The sequence below is a fragment of the Notechis scutatus genome, chromosome 1 (assembly GCF_049901735.1).
Source record: "Notechis scutatus isolate UNSWTSFEM ecotype Mainland chromosome 1, rNotScu1.2, whole genome shotgun sequence".
Lineage (NCBI taxonomy): Eukaryota > Metazoa > Chordata > Lepidosauria > Squamata > Elapidae > Notechis > Notechis scutatus.
This window is the reverse complement of record NC_142009.1, coordinates 242,784,058-242,805,822: the sequence shown is the minus strand read 5'-3', so window position 1 is coordinate 242,805,822 and position 21,765 is coordinate 242,784,058. Positions and strand designations below refer to the sequence as shown.

The 21,765-nt window shown below is 38.1% G+C and overlaps 1 protein-coding gene across 1 annotated transcript in view; it reads left to right on the top strand.

The window, feature by feature from the left end:
* The first annotated feature begins 963 nt into the window (after positions 1-963).
* The window catches only part of OTOG (otogelin), a 115,967-nt gene continuing 95,165 nt past the window's right edge, over positions 964-21,765 (top strand). Inside the window, exons 1-11 of the mRNA XM_026668384.2 lie at positions 964-1,001; positions 1,418-1,472; positions 6,924-7,014; positions 9,461-9,559; positions 9,892-10,046; positions 10,663-10,781; positions 11,572-11,777; positions 17,767-17,900; positions 18,581-18,687; positions 19,921-20,030; positions 21,366-21,491. Of these exons, the coding sequence (XP_026524169.2) occupies positions 964-1,001; positions 1,418-1,472; positions 6,924-7,014; positions 9,461-9,559; positions 9,892-10,046; positions 10,663-10,781; positions 11,572-11,777; positions 17,767-17,900; positions 18,581-18,687; positions 19,921-20,030; positions 21,366-21,491 (1,240 nt within the window). The remainder of the gene's footprint in view (positions 1,002-1,417; positions 1,473-6,923; positions 7,015-9,460; positions 9,560-9,891; positions 10,047-10,662; positions 10,782-11,571; positions 11,778-17,766; positions 17,901-18,580; positions 18,688-19,920; positions 20,031-21,365; positions 21,492-21,765) is intronic.

The following is a 21,765-nucleotide window of genomic DNA, read 5'->3' as shown; positions in this document are numbered from 1 at the left end:
AAGTGATACCAGATGAGATTCTCCTCCTGGCGCTTTGACCCTTTGAATGCTCAGGACAGGCCTGGCCCATTGTGTAGGTGCTGTGGTTGTTGCAGGAACGTGGTTCCTATTGGGAAAGTTTATCAAGCCTTGTCACAACTCTATTCAGATTTTCTACAGGTGTTCAACTATGACTCCAATCATTCCCTGCCTATGCTAGGAATTATGAAAGCTGAGGCCTCAAACATCCTGAGGATACCAGTCAGGAAACATCATTTTGTGTTATGCTGAAAATTTCAGAGGTGTATTTAAGGTAAAAGAGGGGAAACAGTCAAAATCTATACAAAGGAAGCTATGAACCCATTGCAGAAAATCCATAAAGCATTTTCTGCAAAGTTTAGAAGTTCAACGGTGAATATGATTTAATACGGGTCACAATACACTTTTCCTGCAATGTTTGGGGGAAAAGTCCCATTGAATTCTTCATGTCTAAGCAATGATGTAGCCTGGTTCATCTGGTTCATGTTGGGTGAATCAATCGAGGAGGCTTATATACTGTTGAAAATGATATTTACATAAATAGTGCCTTAAAATCACATAAACTAGTCACAGATTGAATGTTTCTAAAGAAATGTGTTCTGATCTATGAAATAAAAAATAGTCTTAACAGTCACAAGGTTTTAGATATCCAATAATCATAGGCTAATAATATATGATAATTATATGTATATATAGTTTGCAGGCTAAGAAAGGGAATTTAAAATAATTATTTCATAACATTTTAGCATCCTGTAGAATTTATTGGATGAACCATTGAAAAAATTGAATTTTTTGGGGTGTGCTAAATATTGAAAAATATGGAATGCTTTAGAAAATGTAAGAAAATGAATATAAATTTAATTAAATAAAAGCATTTTTCTGCAGAAGTAATTTGAGTAGAAGGATTTTTTTAAAATTCCCAAGAAATGATTTAGTAGTTGGAATATGGAGTACTCAAATCTGCCAGGAAAGTTTTCACAAAGGTATAAACACAGCATTTCTACCAATAAAATTTAAAGTGTATTAAAATGTTCAACATCAGTTAATGCCTCCCACCTTCAGAAGAGAAGAATACTGTTACTTCCTTTAAAAGTACGGTAAGTTAAAGTTTCTTAGGTAATATAAAGAAAAAAAACATAATTACTAAAAAGACACAAAAAATAAAGGAATTCGTTATTGCTGACTGTACAGTAGCAATCAAAGCTCTCAAAGGCAGGGCTTTATTTCCTGCAGCATCAAGAATTAAGGGGCACCCCTTAAATTCCATTTTTTTTGTCTGCTGATTCAGTCAGGAGGCCTCAAATTGAGTGGAAGTGCAGCTTTCCTAAGTTCTGCATGAGTAAGAAAGGTGCAGATTACCTCTGCTCAACAAATCCAGCCTTGTTCTTTTCTTCCTTAGGAATGACAGCAGTGCGGTTCCTCAGAAACGAGATCCTGGTGTCCTCAGCGATCAGGTAAGGCACCAACTCTGCAGCTGTTTTTAGAATTTTAAAAGTTGGTGTGATAGACTGAACAATTCCCAGACTAGCTTATCCTGTAGGTAACTTTACGGTCCTATGATTATTTCCCTTCAATCTTTCGACACTGAGTTTTTGAACTCCTGATCTGAATATTTTTACTATTTGCACTTTTGGCAGGATTGAGGGAAAAAAAAAACCTTGAGTTATAGATAGCTTTGCAATTAAAAAAGGGTTTACTTTCATCAATAGACTTATTTGCAAGGAAAGCTGTTCTTTTCCTCTGTTCTTTTATTGGAATGGTATGATCGGATCATTTATGTACTCAGCATTAGGCAAAATGCTTTCTCTTTGTATATTTTGAATGGAAGGAATGTATTAAAATGTATGAATGTGTCATACAACTGATTTAACATATTTAAGAAAAAAATGACTATGTCACTTTAGAAGCAATTATTACCACATATATTTAATAGTACATCATATTTAAAATGTATTTTTCTTCAAAAGTCCAGCTGTTCTGAAATCAATAAAAAATTACAAAGGATAGGTTTGAATTTTTGGTTCATTTTATAAATTTACAGTTATAACAATGAATTAGATTCTTTAAACTTCATTTTATAACATTTATAACAAAATGTATAATGTTAATCACATAGTAATCATTCTTTCAATCATATTCCCAATAATTCAAAGCATATGGCCCTAGGTGCTTTTCTTGCTGCGCCAGACTCTGATTATTACATTTGAAAATGGAATAAAATATCATCAGTTTTATTACAAGTAAGCAAGAATAAGAAAATAAACATCAGGATGAGTTATTGGAAATGATTCAGTAATCAGTATTATTGTTTAATGGTGTGTCTAAAAATAATCACTAAAATATATTATCTGTTTTTAATTGAGGGAAAGCTTATTTAATATTTAGGCCTCGATCAGAAGTCTAGGAGTAGTATTTGACAGCAGTCAATATGTATATTGCTTTCTTTCCATTAATTCCCAGTTAGTGAATACTTATTAAACCACATTCTTAATAGTTTGGCTACATTTAATAAAAGTGCATTTATTATTTAACATACAGTATTTCTTACATTGCTTCCCCTGCTGTTGAATCTTGTAGCTGTTTACAATAAGAATAAAAACAATTAAAATACATTGTTTTAATTTATTGTACTTTATCAGTTTATCAGTTTATATTCATTGAAAGTGAGAAGAAAATAAGAAAATAAAACTATTCATCCATAACATTTGCACAAAATGCAGTCTATTCTGCTTTTTATTTTATACAGCCTATTTAACTCCTCTATATTCAGATTCTGTCTTTTGTTTCTCTCCAATTTTTTGTTACTGAAAAGTTTAGTAGACAGAAAAAATATTATACAAAATACACACAGGAAATTAAATCAACTGGCAGTAAATCTGTGTTTTTTAAAAAGAGTCCAAGAACTGGAAACAGCCTCTTTTGTTGCCTTATCTTCAGGCTGTTCATTTTAATTGTTGTTCAGAATACATGTAAAATATTTGATAAGTATAAAAGAAACGTTAAAACCATGTTACTGAGATTAAATGTCTATGAACATTAATAGTAATGAATAATCCTTTGAATATTTCAGAAAGGTAGGAAATCTAAGACAAATGTGCAATCAAAAAGGGCTGAATTGACCATAGGGTTGGAGTCAGTAATTCAATATCACAACCTTCCCACTCCATTATTCCCGTTATTGCGAATTTTTTTCATGGTACTCACAGCTACTGTTTTGTAGAACATCATGAATAAAACAATGCAAGAATATTCAAACATAACTTGCTCAGTGAGAATCTTGCAGGGACATATATAGACTTCTCTTAGGAGAACATTTCCTGGCTGGATCAGTGGAAATTCTTCACAATTGAGAGGAACCACATTAGGAAAGCATCCAAAGGACACTGCAGAAATCATAGTGGAATGTAACACATTCATGTTTGAGTTACTGCACTGCACCTATATTTGTATACCTGCCTAAAGTTAGTCATGGCAAAGCCAGATAAAAGACACTTCCTTGGATTCAGATTGATACTGTCGGACTATAGAGCAGTTTCTCATTCATCCTGAATAAGTCAGAAGAGTGTTGCAAACATCATGGTTCTAAAATGGACGTATCCATCCTTTCTGTCCATTCTTTCTTTGGCAGTGATATGACTGATCCACTTTCTCCTGTATTGATAGGCCAGATCTATTAGGGAGCATGTCAGCAGCTTCACCATTTCGCATCTCTGTGTTGATGTCAACCCAGGTAAACCAGACAGGAAACAGGACTAGATAAACTAATTTTACTTTATTGTAAGGCTACATTAACATCATCTTGCAAGTCTGAAACTACGAACTTCCTGCTGCCACTTTTAACTGCTTGATCCATTAGGGCAGACCCTTCAAAATATCTTTCTCTCATCCTTAAACTACTGGGAGTTGACTTCTCTTGTCTGATGATTTATGAGGCAGCTTCTCTTCCCCTCATTCCAGAGGTGGTATTCAGCAGGTTCTGACCAGTTCTGGAGAACCAGTCGCGTACATTTTGAGTAGTCTGAAGAACCGGCAAATACCACTTCTGACTGGATATTTTACCTTCCCTTGCCACGTCCACCAAGCCACGCCCACAGAATCAATAGTATTTTTTTTTTAATCCCACCACTGCCTCATTCCCCAAAGTCATCCATATTGTAAGGCTACATTAACATCATCTTGCAAGTCTGAAACTACGAACTTCCTGCTGCCACTTTTAACTGCTTGATCCATTAGGGCAGACCCTTCAAAATATCTTTCTCTCATCCTTAAACTACTGGGAGTTGACTTCTCTTGTCTGATGATTTATGAGGCAGCTTCTCTTCCCCTCATTCCAGAGGTGGTATTCAGCAGGTTCTGACCAGTTCTGGAGAACCTGTCGCGTAAATTTTGAGTAGTCTGAAGAACCGGCAAATACCACTTCTGACTGGAGATTTTACCTTCCCTTGCCACGTCCACCAAGCCATGCCCACAGAATCGATAGTAAAAAATTTTTTAATCCCACCACTGCCTCATTCCCCAAAGTCATCCACATATTCCATTTTAGTTGGTCTTCTTGTGATTCTTTCACTCTCATTGCATAGCTTAGTTACATCCTGGCAGCAGTAGCCATTCCATGTGGGTAAGGACCTGTACTCTCATAGCCAGTATCTTCTGGACCTGAGGCTTAGAAAAAGTTCCTCTTTCTTCTACGCACCTTCATGTGAGGATATGGACAATGTTGCAGCAGAGATTGGTAACCAGAAGTTAAATTCTGTCCACTTTCAATCTCTCTAGAAAAAAAATAAGTCATGACAGCTGCAGACAGTTGCTCCTCAGGAATCAAGGCTTGTACAGTCAACTCATGGCTGAAAGTACCATCAAGCTTATAGTCATTAACATATGGACATAAAGCAAAGCCTTATTTCTTAATCGTTTTTGGAACTGCACTTCAATTACTTTTTTAACTATTATGAACCTTCAGTTTGGCAAGTTTTGTAACATTCACTAGGTGAGCTTCTTTCTATCATTGGAGAAATGGGATTGGAATAAATAGCAACAGGGTGCTTAGAATTTTTATTTCAGAAAGCTATAAATGGATTAAAAATCTAGAGGGATTTGAAATAATTTTGACATTAATTATAAGAAATATTTCTATGTGAAAATATTGCTTGGGGATAAACATGATCAGATGAGATTCCTACGGGTGGACATTAGAGGGAACCAGAAAGAGCTAAAGATCAATTAATTAAAGAGAAGAAAACTTAAATTTGACTTCTGAATATAAAATGAAGCAAAATACTTTAACTTTGGATGAATTCAAGGATATTTGGAAGCATTGGTCTAAGAAGTTAATCTTGAGATTGTCTGCCATTGTAGATAAACCAAAGGTTTAAAGGTTAAAAGATGTTATAGAAGACAAACAAGTTTTACAGGACAAGGCAGACTGAGGCTGATTTGAATGTGGGTTTAAAAATGACAGCTTGTAAGAATGATATGGAAAAAGATGTTACACTGGAAATACAAATGAAATTCACTCATGTCTTAATAATTAAAAGGAATGTACAAAGAACAAACAAGTAGAGTGATTTGGATAATTTTCTGACTTTGGATTTACAAAAGAGACTTGTTAAAGTTTGAAGGATTTCTGAGAAGAGACAAAGAAAAAATGAAAATAAATTCTGGGATGTCATTTAAAGGAATTAAAGATCAAGAGTGTTAAAATCCAAGGGAAAGGAATGACTTGTTTTTTGATCAAGGATAAAATACATCATGGAGTAATGGAGTTTCCTGATCAGGACCAAAGATTTGGAAAAAAGAGATTTTGTTGTATTTTTTAGAGAAAATTATTACTATATTGAAGGAAAGGAAAGGAATATAAAGTTGGTTTATTTGATTGTATGTATGTATGTGTATCTATCTATCTATCTATCTATCTATCTATCTATCTATCTATCTATCTATCTATCTATCTATCTATCTATCTATCTATCTATCTATCTATCTATCTATCTTGTTTTCTGATAACTCTTCATAGACTTTTGTTGACTAGGGCAGAACATAAGACATTAAGAATTTGTTTATAGATAAGATATGAGAAACCATAATCATCAGACCAGAACTTCTGTTGCTAACCACTGTGACCATTAAATGGGTTGTGCAATTTTATGACAATTTTTATCACAGTCCTTAAACAAATCACCATGATTGTTAAGTGAATCACACAGTCACTAAGCAAATCCAATGACTTTGTTTGTTGAAGTCCTCTGGGAAGGTCCTAAATGGAAATTAGGTGACCCCAGAATGCTGTCACCATCATAAATACATTCTGGTTGCCCAGTTCCTGAAGTTTGATCACAAGTCCCTAGGAATACTACAACAGGTGTAAGTGCAAGTATCAGCCATCAGTACTCTTTCAGTGCTATCCAACTGTGAATAGTCATTAAATAAATGGCTATAAGTTAAGGAATATTTGTATTGGTCTTTTATCTTTATGTGTATATATATAGATATATATTTTAGACTAAGGGATGCAAGAAGGATTCCTATTACTAAACAAAAAATAAACCCACAACCCCCCCCAATTTTTGAAATTTCTTTTTAAAAAAGGAAATTAAGTGAGTGGTTCCAAACAGATTCTAATGCAGATAAATACAATTAGAAGGGGACAAGAGTGAAGAAATAACTCCAGTGATATAGATAGCACCATGATTGTGAAACTACAGTAAATATGTTCTGTAAATGTTCAATAAAGCATACTTTTGAGGACTTAAGATTCTGCACTATACTATACTGTAACATTTTAATTTGCAACAAAATAATATTGTACCACAGCTTTCTTAATCACTGTACATTTTTCTAATCCATATACACATATGAATAATGGACAATTATATGTTATTTCAAATTAATTTTTTTTAAAATTACAGGTATCTGGATTTTCATCTTATAGTTCTTCCACTACCACAGTATCTTCATACAGGGAAAGAAGATTCCGTAACATATTCTGTGATTCATCAAGTAAGCTTCCCAAACTGTTTGAAGAATTTTAAAATCAGTATGATGAACTTTACTGCAGTAAATTAAATATAATTTCCCAAAAAATAATTGAACATTTTTCAAAGTTGAACTTGCAAGGCGCAACATTCAGCAGCGAAAGGGCTGATGGGGCTATGCCATCCTTGTAGAATAACACAAATTTTGAAGCCTTATTAGTTATCGGTAGGCTTCCTGACTTAATTTGAAGTGTTGATTATTACCTACAGTATAAAACATTTCATCAATTGGTGTGTCTATGGCCTGTTGAGGTTGTCCAGAGCTTTCTGAGGTTTATAGAATGTATACCAGGTAACACATTTTTTCAGTGGTGGCTCCCAGCTTTTGAGGGGAATTTGTGCATGGCCTGTTGAGAGTCCCCAGCTCTTCCTGAGGTTTATGAAGAATGTACCAAGTGACGGACCTTTTCAGTGGTGGCTCCCAACTTATGAAACAGAATTATAAATGCACTATGCACTTTAGAAACAAGATAAATTGATACTATTAGAGCAAGGTCTGGCAACTGTTTTAGATACTCAGTTCATTATTTTGACTGTATTTAGATTTTTAAAAACATTGTTTATTGTCCTGAGTCTATAGGGTTTGAGGAGGTTTATAAATATTGTTAAAAAGGAATATAAATAAATAATTGCAGAATTAGTGTAATGTTTCCAAATGATTATTGTGATAGAGTGCCAGTTTACCTTAATTATAAGTATCCTGGATTTTAAATAGAATATTCGATCAAGTTATTTAATTGGCTATGTACTGTTTCATTTCCAAAGATGAAATTAGTAATGGTATATTTTAATTTATGTATTAGTCTTTGACCATGGGGATATAGTACTTTTTTTTTTTGCAAATGCTGTTTGTTTCTTTACAAAAATGGAAGTTCTCAGCTTGCAAGGAATAATACCCTGTAATCTGAGTCCTGTCATATTTCTTAGTTAAAACAATTTTCCCTGTCAAATTTGGGAAGTGCAGGATCTCAAGCACTAAGAATGTATATAAATGGCTTGTATGAAGTTAAATGAAGCTACCTCAAATAGAAAAAGGGTGAAAAAAAGAGCTGTTTTATTTCCTGAAGAAGCCTATCTATTTTAATTTTGTTCAGAATTACAAAAAACCAATAGCAGAACAGGAGATTTTGCTCTTGTTGCTTTATAAAAATAATAATTGTATACCAGAGGTAGGTAAAGGAGAAGGGAAGGAAATTTCTTATAAAAGCCCAAAGATGAAAGGAAATGGAGAAAAGTGGGAGAGAGGTATATAAAGACCTTCAAGGTAATGGAATGCATGGATCACCTGGATGCTGCCTAGGAAACCATCTGACAAAAGAGGCAGGAGCCTGTAATTGTTTAATAGTCAAAGAAAGAAACTTAGGAAGGATCTAATGGGTCTAGCTGTTAAAAGTGGTGTTGGGAACTTTGTACTTTCAGATTTGAAGGGTTCTGTTAATGTAGCATTACATTGAAGTAGATTTAGCTCATCTAGTCATGTTTCCAGTCTTGACCTGGATTGACTGACATTCATTCTACTGTACTTGGAGACTTCTAGTGGTGGAATTATTTAATCAAGAATACTATTTCTATTAAAATTCTGCAGAGCTGACATCATAAGCTGGACTCTTGTAGAAACAAATGTTGAGTCAAAACAGGGAACAAAAACATTAATAAAGCATTACAAGGAAAAAAACTGTATGGAAAATAGCCTGTAATTGGCTATTGAACTGCTGTCTTCAAAGTATAGTAAATGGCTTTGACAATTGCCATATGCTATTTTTATTTGGTTATGTAATTTAGCAGGTGTTTAATTAATGGGAGCTGACCCTTCCCAAGAATAGGAATAGGAATATTCCTAACAGAATAGGCATCTCACTTTTATTAAGTTTAACTTGGTTACATCAAGTGTTCAAAAAAACATGTAAATTAATAGTAGGTCAATAAATGGAGGTCACTTAAAAGAATTCTGGGGATGCCTTCAATATAATTTGATCCAAGATAGCTTCTACTTTGATGGAATATTACTGCAATGTCTAACATTTATCCAAAGTGCATTGATTTAAAGTCATTAAGCCTTGTTAATGTCTATGGAGATTCTCAATCATCCAGGTTTTTCTTTGAAGATGTTTTGCTTCTCATCAAAGAAGCTTCTTCAGCTCTTGGATGAGAAGTGAAATGTCTTCAAAGAAAAAACAGAAAGTCCAATTGCCTCTTGAAAAAACACCTTTGGGACACGCCCTCTTAATGTATATTCAGAAATCACTGTCATATAGAATAGAATACCATAAAGTATAATTATTAGCTGAGAAGATTTGTGACATTAGTCGAAAAGGTATGGTACATTCTAATGATCTCTTTTCATGTTATTACCTAGTTAGAATGTATGTGATTTGTAACAAAATTATTGCATGTTATTTTTTTAAAAACAGATTTAGGTTTATTTGCATGCTTCAATGGAGGTGAATGTATACACTGGAAAATGTGCAACTGTAGTCGATATAACGCAACTGGATCAAGATGTCAGATAGGTAAGGAGACTATATCATTTTATGTTATCTGTTTTACCTAGAATGGTCTAAGATACAAAAATATCCTTTAACATGATTGATAAAACTTATTCACAGAATCAACACAATTCCCCCAAAGACACAAATCTGCAGTTTGGAGCTTTCAGGTCATATTTTGAAGAAGAAATGGAATCTCAACAACCATAAGTGCTATGTATCGCCATGCATATTGTGAAAATACATATTACCTCCCCCCATTTCTGGCTATATGTTTGCAGTCATCCCCTTCTTGGATCCAAGTTAAGCCAAGAGTAGTATTGCTTCTGAATGATTCTTTCCCTCTTTTGCTGTAGTACATAACATGGGAACAGAACGAGACAACATTTGCCGAACATGGGGACAATATCATTATGAAACCTTTGATGGACTTTACTATTTTTTCTCTGGGAAATCTACATATGTTCTTGTCAGGCAGAGTGAATTAGATGAGCAGAGTTTTTCCATACAAGTAAGTGAAAATAAGATTGAAGGGATGTTGTGTAGTAAAGTTGTTTTCCTTGACTCTGGGTGTCATCAGTTAACTACTGTAGTTAGTCCAGTAGTCCAGAATAGGGGTGTATGATGGATGATTCTGGTTTTTTTTTCTATTGCTGCTTGATTGAGATTTCATGAACCCGTATGAAGTGCTTTTCTGTGCATGAGGGTGAAAAAAGTCGATACATCTTACTCTTATAACTCCTTATGCTTCATGATTTGTGGTCCTGAAAACCTTTCTAAATTTGGCAGAGATTCAGGAGCAGGTGCAATTGGAGATTAATTAAACATGTTTCATGCAAATATTGAAGGCTGCGGAGATCCCAGCTTAATAAAGTTCCAAAGAATGTGGATCTTGACTGAACCTAAATGTTCTAAGCTTCACTTTTATATACTGTTTTGTATTTGGGGGAATAGAGTTATTACCAAATGTGGTATCAAGTTAATAATCAATTCAGCAATAATTAAGATACAGGTATCGAGCTAATGTTTATAATTTCAATTATATTTAGGATCCTGTATCTGAAGTTGTATGTAAACTGTAATCTAATTTTTCTTAAAATTATTCTCTCACTTGTTGTTTTTTGCAGATCCACAATGATCCAGAATGCAGTTCTTTTCCTTATTCCTGTAAACGATCCATTAGCTTATATTTTTCTGGAGAAGAAGAAATCAGATTAAGTAGTGAGGTTACCTACAAAGGAATTGGGTAAGTTAAACAAATGTACCTGTATGTTCTCATGTTCCTTTGTATTTTTACCTACACTATTATTTTAACATTGCAGATGTAAGTATTCTTTGCAATCTCTAAATACAGACTAGTTTCATTCTTGTGGACAATATATAGTGAATATAATTCATTATGGAATTGAGATCAATGTTTATTTTTTTAAAATAAAAACTTCCTATAACTTTCTGCTAACTATCAGATGTTTCTGGAATCACAGGGATATTTTCGCCTGATCTGTTAAAAGCTACATAGCTGACTAAGATAAGAAGCAGGGTTTCAGAAAGACACCTTCAATGCCAATGGGGGATAAAAGCAATCTAGAAAAGTGCAAACTTACATTTCCAAGCAGACTGTAGGAATTGCTGTGCAGTCTCTTTGAAATATTTCCATTCCATGGGCCCCAGGCATATCTCTGGGTCATACTGCCCTTTTTCACAGCAGCTAAACTCTTCTACTTGCTTTCCACACTTTTTCACAAAGCTCTACTTCTCACAAGAAACATAGCTATTCAAAACCAGGGAGTTAAGATTGTTCTCCAAGCCAAGTTGTGAATATTATTACTAACAAATTCAACACAAAATGGTGTCCTTATTCTCCATGAATAGGAACATAACCCAATAATAAGATCTGTGCAGTTGAAGGTAGTAATTTTGTTTGATTTTCATTGGCAGTTATAAAATTATAAAGCTGAAAATGGGACTTACTTTAGTAACATTTGAAAAGAAAGCTATGTTCCTTTCTTTATGGTGATGTTTGTTTTGTTTCCTAGAATACAATTACCATATACCATAGGGAAATTACACATCCAAAAAATAGCTGGATATGTCATTGTTAGACATCAGTATGCATTCTCTTTAGCTTGGGATGGAGTATCTGCTGTTTATATTAAGATGGCTCCTGATTACTTGGGCAAAACTCATGGACTATGTGGTAATAACAATGCCATTCTACAAGATGAGCTTTCCACAAGTTATGGTGAGTATTTACTTGAAGTCTAATGTTTGCTCTCAGTATATATTTATGTTATGTGCAGTCCTTTATAAATATGTGCAGGGAAATGAAATGTAAATAAAATACGGATTAGAATTAATGAGTGGTTTAAGGGAAATCCAAAAATTTAAGAATAATTTTATTTTGGGCAGCTTAGTGTGAGATATTCTAATATGAAACTGAACATAGAGAAAAAGATATAGCTATCAGATTGTTCTAGTTTTATGTGTATGGAATATTTAAGACACAGGAACGTTAGAACTAAACTATCAGTATTTTTAATGTAGTTTAGGAGTTAAGCAAAGGCAATATTGCAACAGCAAGATATTTTTGAATTGAATAGCCTGATTTCCTATTTTGGGTCATAAATACATATTTCATTATATGGAAGAATGGATGGGAGCTGGAAGGTCAGGACTCTTGTAATCAGTCAAATAAGAGAGAAAAATCACAATGCCCTTTATTATACTCAAAATTTTTTCCTTCCACAGTATATGCAGAAAACTTCTCATGCCACCCTTCTCTGCAGCCTGAACAGGCAGATTACTTAAGTTGTGGGATCATAATTAGTACTTTGTGTCCTATATAATGTATTTTCTACATATTTGCATGTATGTTATATATGTTTTGTTGATTAGAGACTCATCCCATGATTGTTAGATCCCATACAGTATGGCAGAAAATCTCTAGAGTGGACTAATGCAAAAAGAAATTTGAAAATCTGTATAAAAACCATCATAAATGCCAACATTTTTCTCAGTGAAGATTTCCAGTGTATGTTACAATACTGTTCTATCAATAGCAGTGAAAGCATTTGAACTGGCTTCACTGCACCTGATTAGTATATGTACTATGACTCCATAAGAAAGCAGGGTGTTAATGGCTAGATGGCTGAAGATTGACTTGGTTTCAGAACTAATTAGAACTAATTTAACATTACTTGATGTTAAGTATGGAGAATAACGGAGACCAGACATCTGACCAGTGACTTCAACTCTTTAATAAGTAATAGAACATAACAGAGCAACGCTATGGGCAGCAGTAACCCTTTTATAGGGTTAGCTGCTGCCTTATCAACCAATGAAAATGTGCAACAAGTTCAAACTACTAACCAATAAGAAAAGTCCCAAAAGTGGCCAATCAGGGACTAGTTCTGGCCCAATCCCAAGTTGTTGTATAAGGACCAATCTAGTGTGCAGGTTTTCAACCCCTAATTTGCATTTAGGTTATTCACTTTTATTGATTCACAACACCCCTCCCCTTGGGTTCCGTTTGAGGGGAGCTGTAATAAAATCCTCAAGATAGGCAGGCCGTTTGGTCTGCCTGGATGATTCCGAGGCTCCACGGGTTTTGTCTAATGTCCGGTTCGGTGGAGCGCTTGGATGACCTTTGTTAAATTCTATTTCGCTGCACGGCAATTCCGTGCTGCATTCACTGTGGTTGTCTCTGCTACTCCGTGTTTCTTCGGGTTTTGCAGTTCGTTTTCCCCCGTATTAAAGTTCCTGAAAACGTCAACTCCCTCCCGCTTCACGTTCCGGTGCTTCGCTGGGCTGTAGAGTTCCCGTTGACCTGCTATTAGTTGTATCAAAGTCAATTCCCTCGATACTTCCTCCCCTTGAGTTGGTGAACCCGGGGAGTCATGGCCGCTGGGTGGTAATCTCGATCGGAGCTGGTCTATGTGGCGTTTCCACACCCTCCCATCATCTGTTAGCAGGCGGTAAGATCTAGGCCCGTGAGGTGGGTAATGGTTGCGGTATCCATAACGGGTCGCGGAAAAGTTTTTGGCAAAGATTAAATCGCCTACCTTAAATTCCCGGCATTTGCTGCTGGAGCCGAAAGGTTTTTCCGGTGCGAAAGCAGGGTGGAGCCGGTCAAGGTGCGATCGTATTTTCCGCCCCATAAGAAGTTCAGCGGGTGTTTTGTTGGTCACGCTGTGGGCGTGATGTGCTGCAACAAGAGAATCCGATTGATTTTCTCGTCGATGTTGCCAAATTCCATTTTGTGAAGGGTCTTTTTACAAATTGTACCATGCGTTCTGCACGTCCATTCGCCGCAGGGTGCGCGGGCGAGGTTAGCGCATGGCGGATGCCCCGATCAGCAAGATATTGTTCAAAGGGCAATGCAGTGAACTGTGGGCCGTTGTCCGAGACCAACACGTCCGGAAACCCGTGTGTGGCAAATAGTCTGTTTAATTTATTAATAACTGAGTCTGTTGTAGTTGTGTGCATTCGATGAATCTCGAGCCAGTTAGAATAGGCGTCAACAGTAATCAGGAAAGTGTGACCTTTGGTAGGCCCCGCAAAGTCAATATGAATACGGGACCACGGTCCCCTCGGCGTTTCCCATTCGGTTGGGCTTGCTTTAGGTGGGGCATTGCTGACGTCCTGGCAACGCGTTGGCACGTGCGACCCAGGCCTCGATTCTTTTGTCGATTCCCGGCCACTAAGCATAACTGCGTGCGAGTGATTTCATCCGCACAATACCGGATGTCCCTCATGCAATACCGCCAAAACAGTCTGTTGCAATTTGCCAGGGATTACGACTCGATCGCCCCACAAGATACAGCCTTTTGGGAAAACAGCTCGGTTTGGCGGGCTTTGAAAAGCGCCCATTCCAGTGCTATTTGGTCCGTCGGCCACCCCGTTCAACCCAGCGTAGTATGTGTTGCAGAACTGGGTCACGTTTCGTTTCAAAAGCAATGTCTCTAGCCGTCAAGGGTGGTGCATGTAGAGCTTCGATCTGTAGTGTTGAGAGGGTTGGGGCTGGATCCACAACAGTGTCTGGGAGCGGTGTTCTGCTCAATGCATTGGCGTGGAGAATCGATTTCCCGGGCGGTGTTGCAAGGTGTAGGTGTAGGCCACCAGGAATTCAGACCAATGGGTCATTCTGGGGGACAATATATACGGGTTGGTTTATTACCCGCAATGATCCCCAGTAGCGGTTTATGATCAGTGATTATTGTAAACGCACGGCCATAAACATATTCATGAAATCTTTTAACTGCAGCAACAATAGCTAAAGCTTCTTTGTCCAGCTGACTATAATTTCGTTCAGCTTTAGCTAAGGTTCGCGAAAAAACGCGATGGGGGCCTCCGCTCCGTTTGGTAACAGGTGGGCCAGAATTGCCCCAACCCCAAAGGTGATGCATCACACGTGATAGTGGCGGCAGAGTCTCGTTGTACTGCATAAGTACTGAATCAGAAGTTAGCAATTTCTTTACTTGTTGGAAAGCATGTTGTTCCCGTTGCCCCCAAACCCACGTTGCTTTTTGTCTAATAGTCTATGCAATGGTTCAGCTACTGTTGCTTTGTGGAGTAAAAACACATTATAGAAATTGATAAGTCCAAGGAACGCCTGTAGGTCTGCCTTGTTCCTTGGAGTGGGTGCCTTTTAATTGCTCGTAATTTGTCTTGGGTGGGATGAATTCCTTGGCTGTCAGGAGATATCCCAAAAATTCTACTTTTCCGGTACATAAGTGGCATTTATCTTTTTTTACTCTGAGGCCTGCATTTTGGAATCTTCGTAAAACCTCTCTGAGTCGTTTTTCTAGGATGTCTTTGTTAGGTGCGGCGATGAGTACATCGTCGAAATATGGGACAACGCCTTTTATCCCTTGTAACAACCTTTCCATTAAACTCTGGAAGATTCCAGGGCGACGCTTACCCAGATGGGCCGGTTGCATTTAAATGCGCCCCATGTGTTACGATCGTTTGCGCCTCGGCTGTGGTTGGGTCTACAGGCAATTGTTGATACGCCTGGGCTAGATCTAGTTTGGCGAAAACTTTCCCGCCGCCCAGGGAATGGAGTAAATGTTGCACTACCGGTACTGGATAAGTACTTTGCTGCAGTGCGTGGTTTAATGTGGCCCGGTAGTCTCCGCAAATTCTTAGGGACCCATCAGGCTTGATAGGCGTCACTATCGGGGTTTCCCAACGGGCGTGGTCGGTGGGTTCCAGTACGCCCTGCGCTATTAGTTTATCGAGTTGTTCGTCGATTTTAGGCTTCAAGGCGACGGCACCCGACGCGCTTAAGGCGGATGGGTGCTATCTCAGGGTTCAAGTTAAACGAGATTGGGGTCCCCTTATACTTGCCTAGTCCGTTCGCAAAAAACGTCCTTGGAATTCTTGCACGAGTGCTTCCTCCCAATCGACGCTCTCGGCCTTGTGGACTCCGCTACGGTGATCCCGAGCGGCCTGAACCATTGAAGGCCTAGAAGACTAGGCCTGTCTCGATCCACGATCGTTAGTGGTAGTGCGACGGTGCGGTCTTTGAATGAGACCTGGAATTTGCGGGACCCGACAACGGGAATTCTGTTACCCTGATAGTCTTTGAGTATAACCCTTTGAGGTTAAGATCTTGGCGGTGGATCGTGGGAATGAGCTGTTGGAGCGTTTCCACGATACCATCGAGAGGAAGATCCCGAGTCTACCTCCATCACGCAAGGTTTGTTTTCGATGGTGACCTTTACTCGGATTTTCCGGCATCAAGGGATGTGGCGTGGCCTATGGTGATTGTTTGGTGGGTCTCTTCCCGCCAGGTTTCTTCACGCCTGGTGGAAGTGGTGGGCGGTTTGTTTCTGTAGGAGTGGTTCAATTTTTCTCGGTGTGTGCCGAAGAATCCGGAAGACTGGCATTCGGCCTGTCGGGTTTGGAGTTCTGTTTGCTTCTGCAAACCTTTGCGATGTGACCTCGTCTCCCGCAATGGCGGCAGAGTGCGTCGAGAATTTGCAGCCGGATCGTGGGTGATTGGCTCCACAGCCAGCACACGGTCGCAATGAGTGTTGTGTGGACTGGTCTCTCTCCGTTCGAAGTCGGTTGACCTCTTCCTCATCGCTGTCGGACGGGGACTCTAGGTCTTCGTGGTGAGTTGATACCAGGTGTCTCTCTGAGCGGCGAGGTATCAGTGGCGAGTTTACGGGCGGTGCGTTGGTGCGGCGCATTTGGGCTGCCGACTTCTTGGTCGCCTCCGCTGCCGAGGCTTCTTTAAGGGCATCGGTGAGGCTGATGTCCGCCTTAGCCATATTTTGCTCTGGATCGCGCTACCGGTACTGGATAAGGCCCAGAACCAGGCCCAGAACCAGGCGGTCCCGGAGGGCTTCTTCTAAGTCTGCGAACCCGCAGAGGCCTCCTAGGTTCCGGAGGTCCGTGATGTAATTGGCAAGGCTTTCGCCCTTCCGTTGGTCCCTCTGGTAATATTCATGTCTTCTTATTAAGGTTGGCACGGTGGGCACGTAGTGAGCCCGTAGTAACTCGAGGACGTCCCAGTCCATTTCTTTTACCTCTGCTGGCTTGGCAAGCGACTTTGCCATTTTAAACACGGTTGGCCCACAATGAGTTAGAAAGATAGCTCTTTTTTGCCGGTTGTCGCATCTTTCAAATTGTTGGTCTCCAGAAACATCTGGAACCGATCCATGTAGGCCTCCCAGTCTTCGGTTTCTGGGTTGAATGGAGCGGGTGGTACGGCACTGCTGGCCATGTTGCCGTTGATGGTGCGTGTTCGACCACGTGCTCTGTTAGTTGCTCTGTAGGTTAGTCAGCTCTTCGGTCTCCGGATCCCACCTTCGTCGCCAGTGTTAAGTATGGAGAATAACGGAGACCAGACATCTGACCAATGACTTCAACTCTTTAATAAGTAATAGAACATAACAGAGCAACGCTATGGGCAGCAGTAACCCTTTTATAGGATTAGCTGCTGCCTTATCAACCAATGAAAATGTGCAACAAGTTCAAACTACTAACCAATAAGAAAAGTCCCAAAAGTGGCCAATCAGGGACTAGTTCTGGCCCAATCCCAAGTTGTTGTATAAGGACCAATCTAGTGTGCAGGTTTTCAACCCCTAATTTGCATTTAGGTTATTCACTTTTATTGATTCACAACACTTGAGAAGTTAGATGGAAATTGTGAAAGAAAACAATGATGATAAAAGCGAACTTCCCGCCTTTACACAATGCATTCGTGTATTTCCGCTCCCTAGGAAAAATTACGGAAGACATTGAAGAATTTGTGGAAAGCTGGAGAGAAAATCCTCCCCAGGAGAACATCCGTTCCTGGGGAACATCATTTAGCTATGAACCACCCTGTTTGACTCAAACTGATGCATTTTTGCAGGTAGGTATTCAACACACCACACAAATTAAGATTTAATTCTAAATGTGAAGCTTTTGGGTCTCTGAAGTCATAATCATTGCCTTTTATCCCTGCCATACTGACACACACACACACACACACGTGTGTGTGTGTGTGTGTGTGTGTGTGTGTATGTATGTATCATAACTGACTTAGTGTTGAGAAACTCTGTGGCCTAGAAGACTTTATAAATGCTGAAAGTGTCATAGGAGCAATCAGTGAAGTATGGTGAAGTGATTATTGGATTGTGACAAAGAAGACCCAGGTTTTAGATATGTTCAACAGATTGATGGCACGAGGGAAAAAAATATCTATTAGTTTTGGCATGCAGTGCCCTGTGGTGCTGTCTTGAGGGAAGGAGTTTATGTCCAGGATGTGAGGGGTCTATAGATATTTTCTCAGCCCTCTTCCTGGCTCATACAATATACAGGTGTTCTATAGAAGGCAGGCTGTTGCAATTGTTTGTTCTGCAGTCTTAACTGTCTGTTGGAGTCTGTATCTGTCCTGTTTGGTTGCTGTACCAAACTAGACAGTACAAATGACAGACTTAGTAATTCCTCCTTAAAACTGTATCAACAACTCCTGGGGCAGTCTGAACTTCCTGTTTTTTATTTTGATACTGTTTAAAACAACATTTCTCTACTTTTTTTCTCTCTTTTCAGAGGACATACATATTATGCAGTGTATTGCTCTGGTTCCCCTTTAAAGAATGTCATGAATTTGTGAGCCCATTTCCTTTCATGGCCAGTTGCACAAATGATTTATGTATGTAAGTATCCATTTTTTGAAGTCCAGAGTTAGAAGTGGGTAGCTAAGATCCAAAAAAGCTCATGAATGCACATGGGTCTATTTGTTATATCATTATCTCCAGTTCTTACACTATTCATATCCCAGACAGCATCATGATCTCTAGGAGCAAGTTCTCAACATGTTCAAGATGACATAGTATATGTATATAACAGAATTCATCTTGGCTAAGTATTTAATTCTCACCTGGTTCTTTTTCAATTGTTGTAGAGTGGTATTCATTTGTTTTGAGTGAAAATGGAACAAACTGATATAATTGTTGATCTAAATTTATGTATTTTGAATTCTCATTATCTGATTACATTCGGATTTAAAATTAAATCATGGTTTAGTTCTATAATAACAAGCTTAAGCTTGTTATTCCAGAAGTAGTTGTTACTTATACCTTTGTCTCTGAGTTTTTCTTCAGAACAGATCTGCAGTTTAGTGTGCCATTTTGAACTGTGAATTTAGATTATACCTTATGATTCTTGACGAATGTATCTTTTCTTTTATGTATACTGAGAGTATTTGCATCAAGACAAATTCCTTGTGTGTCCAATCACACTTGGCTAATAAAGAATTCTATTAATCTATTTTAATATTATTTTTTTAAAGCCACATGACGGGAGCAGTGGCTCAGTGGTTAAAGTTGCTGAGCTTGTCAGCTTGTGTTTGAGACGCAAGCGCCATGTGATGGGGTGAGCTTCAGCTCCTGCACACTTTGCAGTTCAAAAGCATGCAAATGCAAGTAGATAAATACTTCCCACTTTGGTGGGAAGATAACAGTGTTCCATGAGCCTTGGCATATAGTCAGGCAGGCCACATGACCATGGGAAGGGTCTTTGAAGAATGCTGGCTCCCTTGGCTAAGAAATGGAGATGAGCACTGCCCCTAGAGTTGGATATGATTGAAAACCTTTACTTTTAAAGCCACTTTGTCTGAATTTAGATGTTATGAATTATTCTGAATATCTTTCCTAAAACACTACAATATTGTTTTCATTTTGTGCATTGCTCAAAATAATAATAAAATAATGCATACAGTTGGTATAATCATACTTGGTGGGTCTAATCACACTGAGTCAATAAAGAATTCTATTCTATTCTATTCAACAATATCTCTGGATTGTTGATAACAATATTATTAATCTTATCATGTTGCTCTTTTATAAAAATAGAGCCAGAGATGTTATGTTAACTTTAATTTTTTAAAGGTCAGGCATTGATAATACCACTTGGTGTCGTGCATTAACCGAATATGCAAGGACTTGTGCTCAAGCAGGAAAACCACTTCACGAATGGCGGGCTCATTTTGAGCAATGTGGTAGGCATTGAAGGTTTCAGAATATTTCCCAGTCTCTGTAGTTTCCTATGTCCCCCCCCCAATGTAAATTGCTATATTTACTAACAGAGAATGGTAATGATTAGATAAATTAGTAGCATACAAAACCAGCGAGAACCATATTTCTGCATGTATTGTTATAATAGATAAATAAATAAAATTTGTATATCAGATCAGAAACTTAATACAGTAGTTCATAATATAATATCAAGTTAGGAATAAGAACATTTAACATTGATCCTGACTGATAATAGCAATAGCACTTAGACTTATGTAACTCTTCACAGTGCTTTACAACCCTCTCTAAGTGGTTTACAGAGTCAGCCTATTGCCCCCAACAATCTGGGTCCTCATTTTACTGACCCTGGAAGGATGGAAGACCGAGTCCACCTTGAGCCACTCAGAATTGAATGAATTTCATTCCCCCCAAAAGTAGAAAACCAATGTTCTGTTGAAGTGTTCAGTACTTATATGTCATATATATCTTATGAGCCATGGTGGTGCAGTGGTTAGATTGCAGTACTGCAGGCTACTTCTGCTGACGGTTGACAGCTAGCAGTTTAGCATTTTGTGTCTCACTGGTTCAAGGTTGACTCAGCCTTCCATCCTTCTGAGATGGGTAAAATGAGGACCAAAATTGTTGGGGGCAATATGCTGACTCTGTAAACCACTTTGAGGGTATAAATATGCTGACTCTGTAAACCGCTTAGAGGCTGTAAAGCACTGTAAAGGGGCATATAAGTCTAAGTGCTATTGCTATTGCTATCTATTCCCTCCCATTGTCTTAGCTGCCCAGAAGCAGTGCACAAGGACATCTGGGGAAGTGAACATCTTGTATCTATTATCCTTATCTCCATTCAACAATCCTTCTTGCACATCCAGACTTTAAGATTACAAGTAATTATGGGATTATAGGGGGCATATAGAAGGAAGATACAACTACTGTGTGTTGTGCACCAAAATGAGGACAGTGAGAAAAGAAAAGTCTTATGGGCTTATTTTTGCACAAGCCTGTAGCATCTTGCAGGCATTGTTTCAAATGTTAGGCAAATGATTTTATATTTGGTTCAGCCGTAGTTTTGGAAAGCATTTTAGATACGAAGTAAAATCTACATCTATGATTGGTTGCAGGGAAGGGAAATGACATATCATTTTTAAAATCAAAAATGCATCCAATATTAAAAAAAAAATCTCAAGAGACATTAAAGCCTTAATGGATTTATAGAGGCATAAATCTTTGAACAGAACTCTTTTCTTAAATGAAACTGAAACAATGACATAAATCAGGTAACATTCCCTATGTCTTCTGTTTTGCAGTTGTTAAATGCGAGGAGCATCTTGTCTACAATGAATGCATTGACTGTTGCCCATTTTCCTGTCGCCAAAAAACGCACTGTGTTGACAGTGAACTTCCCTGTGTTGATGGATGCTATTGCCCAGATGGTAATATGGCTATTGCGTGGGTGGCATTCTTGCAAATCTGCAGCAGAATAGCTAAAAAGCTATATTTCAAGAGTTTGTCACCCAAGTTAATGTTGTTAGTGAAATTGTAAATCCTTAGGGGAATAGATAAAATCAACCCAGGGGAATAATCTAATGCCCTTGTGTGTTTCAAAATGCATTTTCCTCTCTGAATCTGAATATTGTTATGGTTCTATTTGTTTGTAACATATTTTTACACTTGTCCTTTATGATAGGAAATAAGTAGTAACTTGCA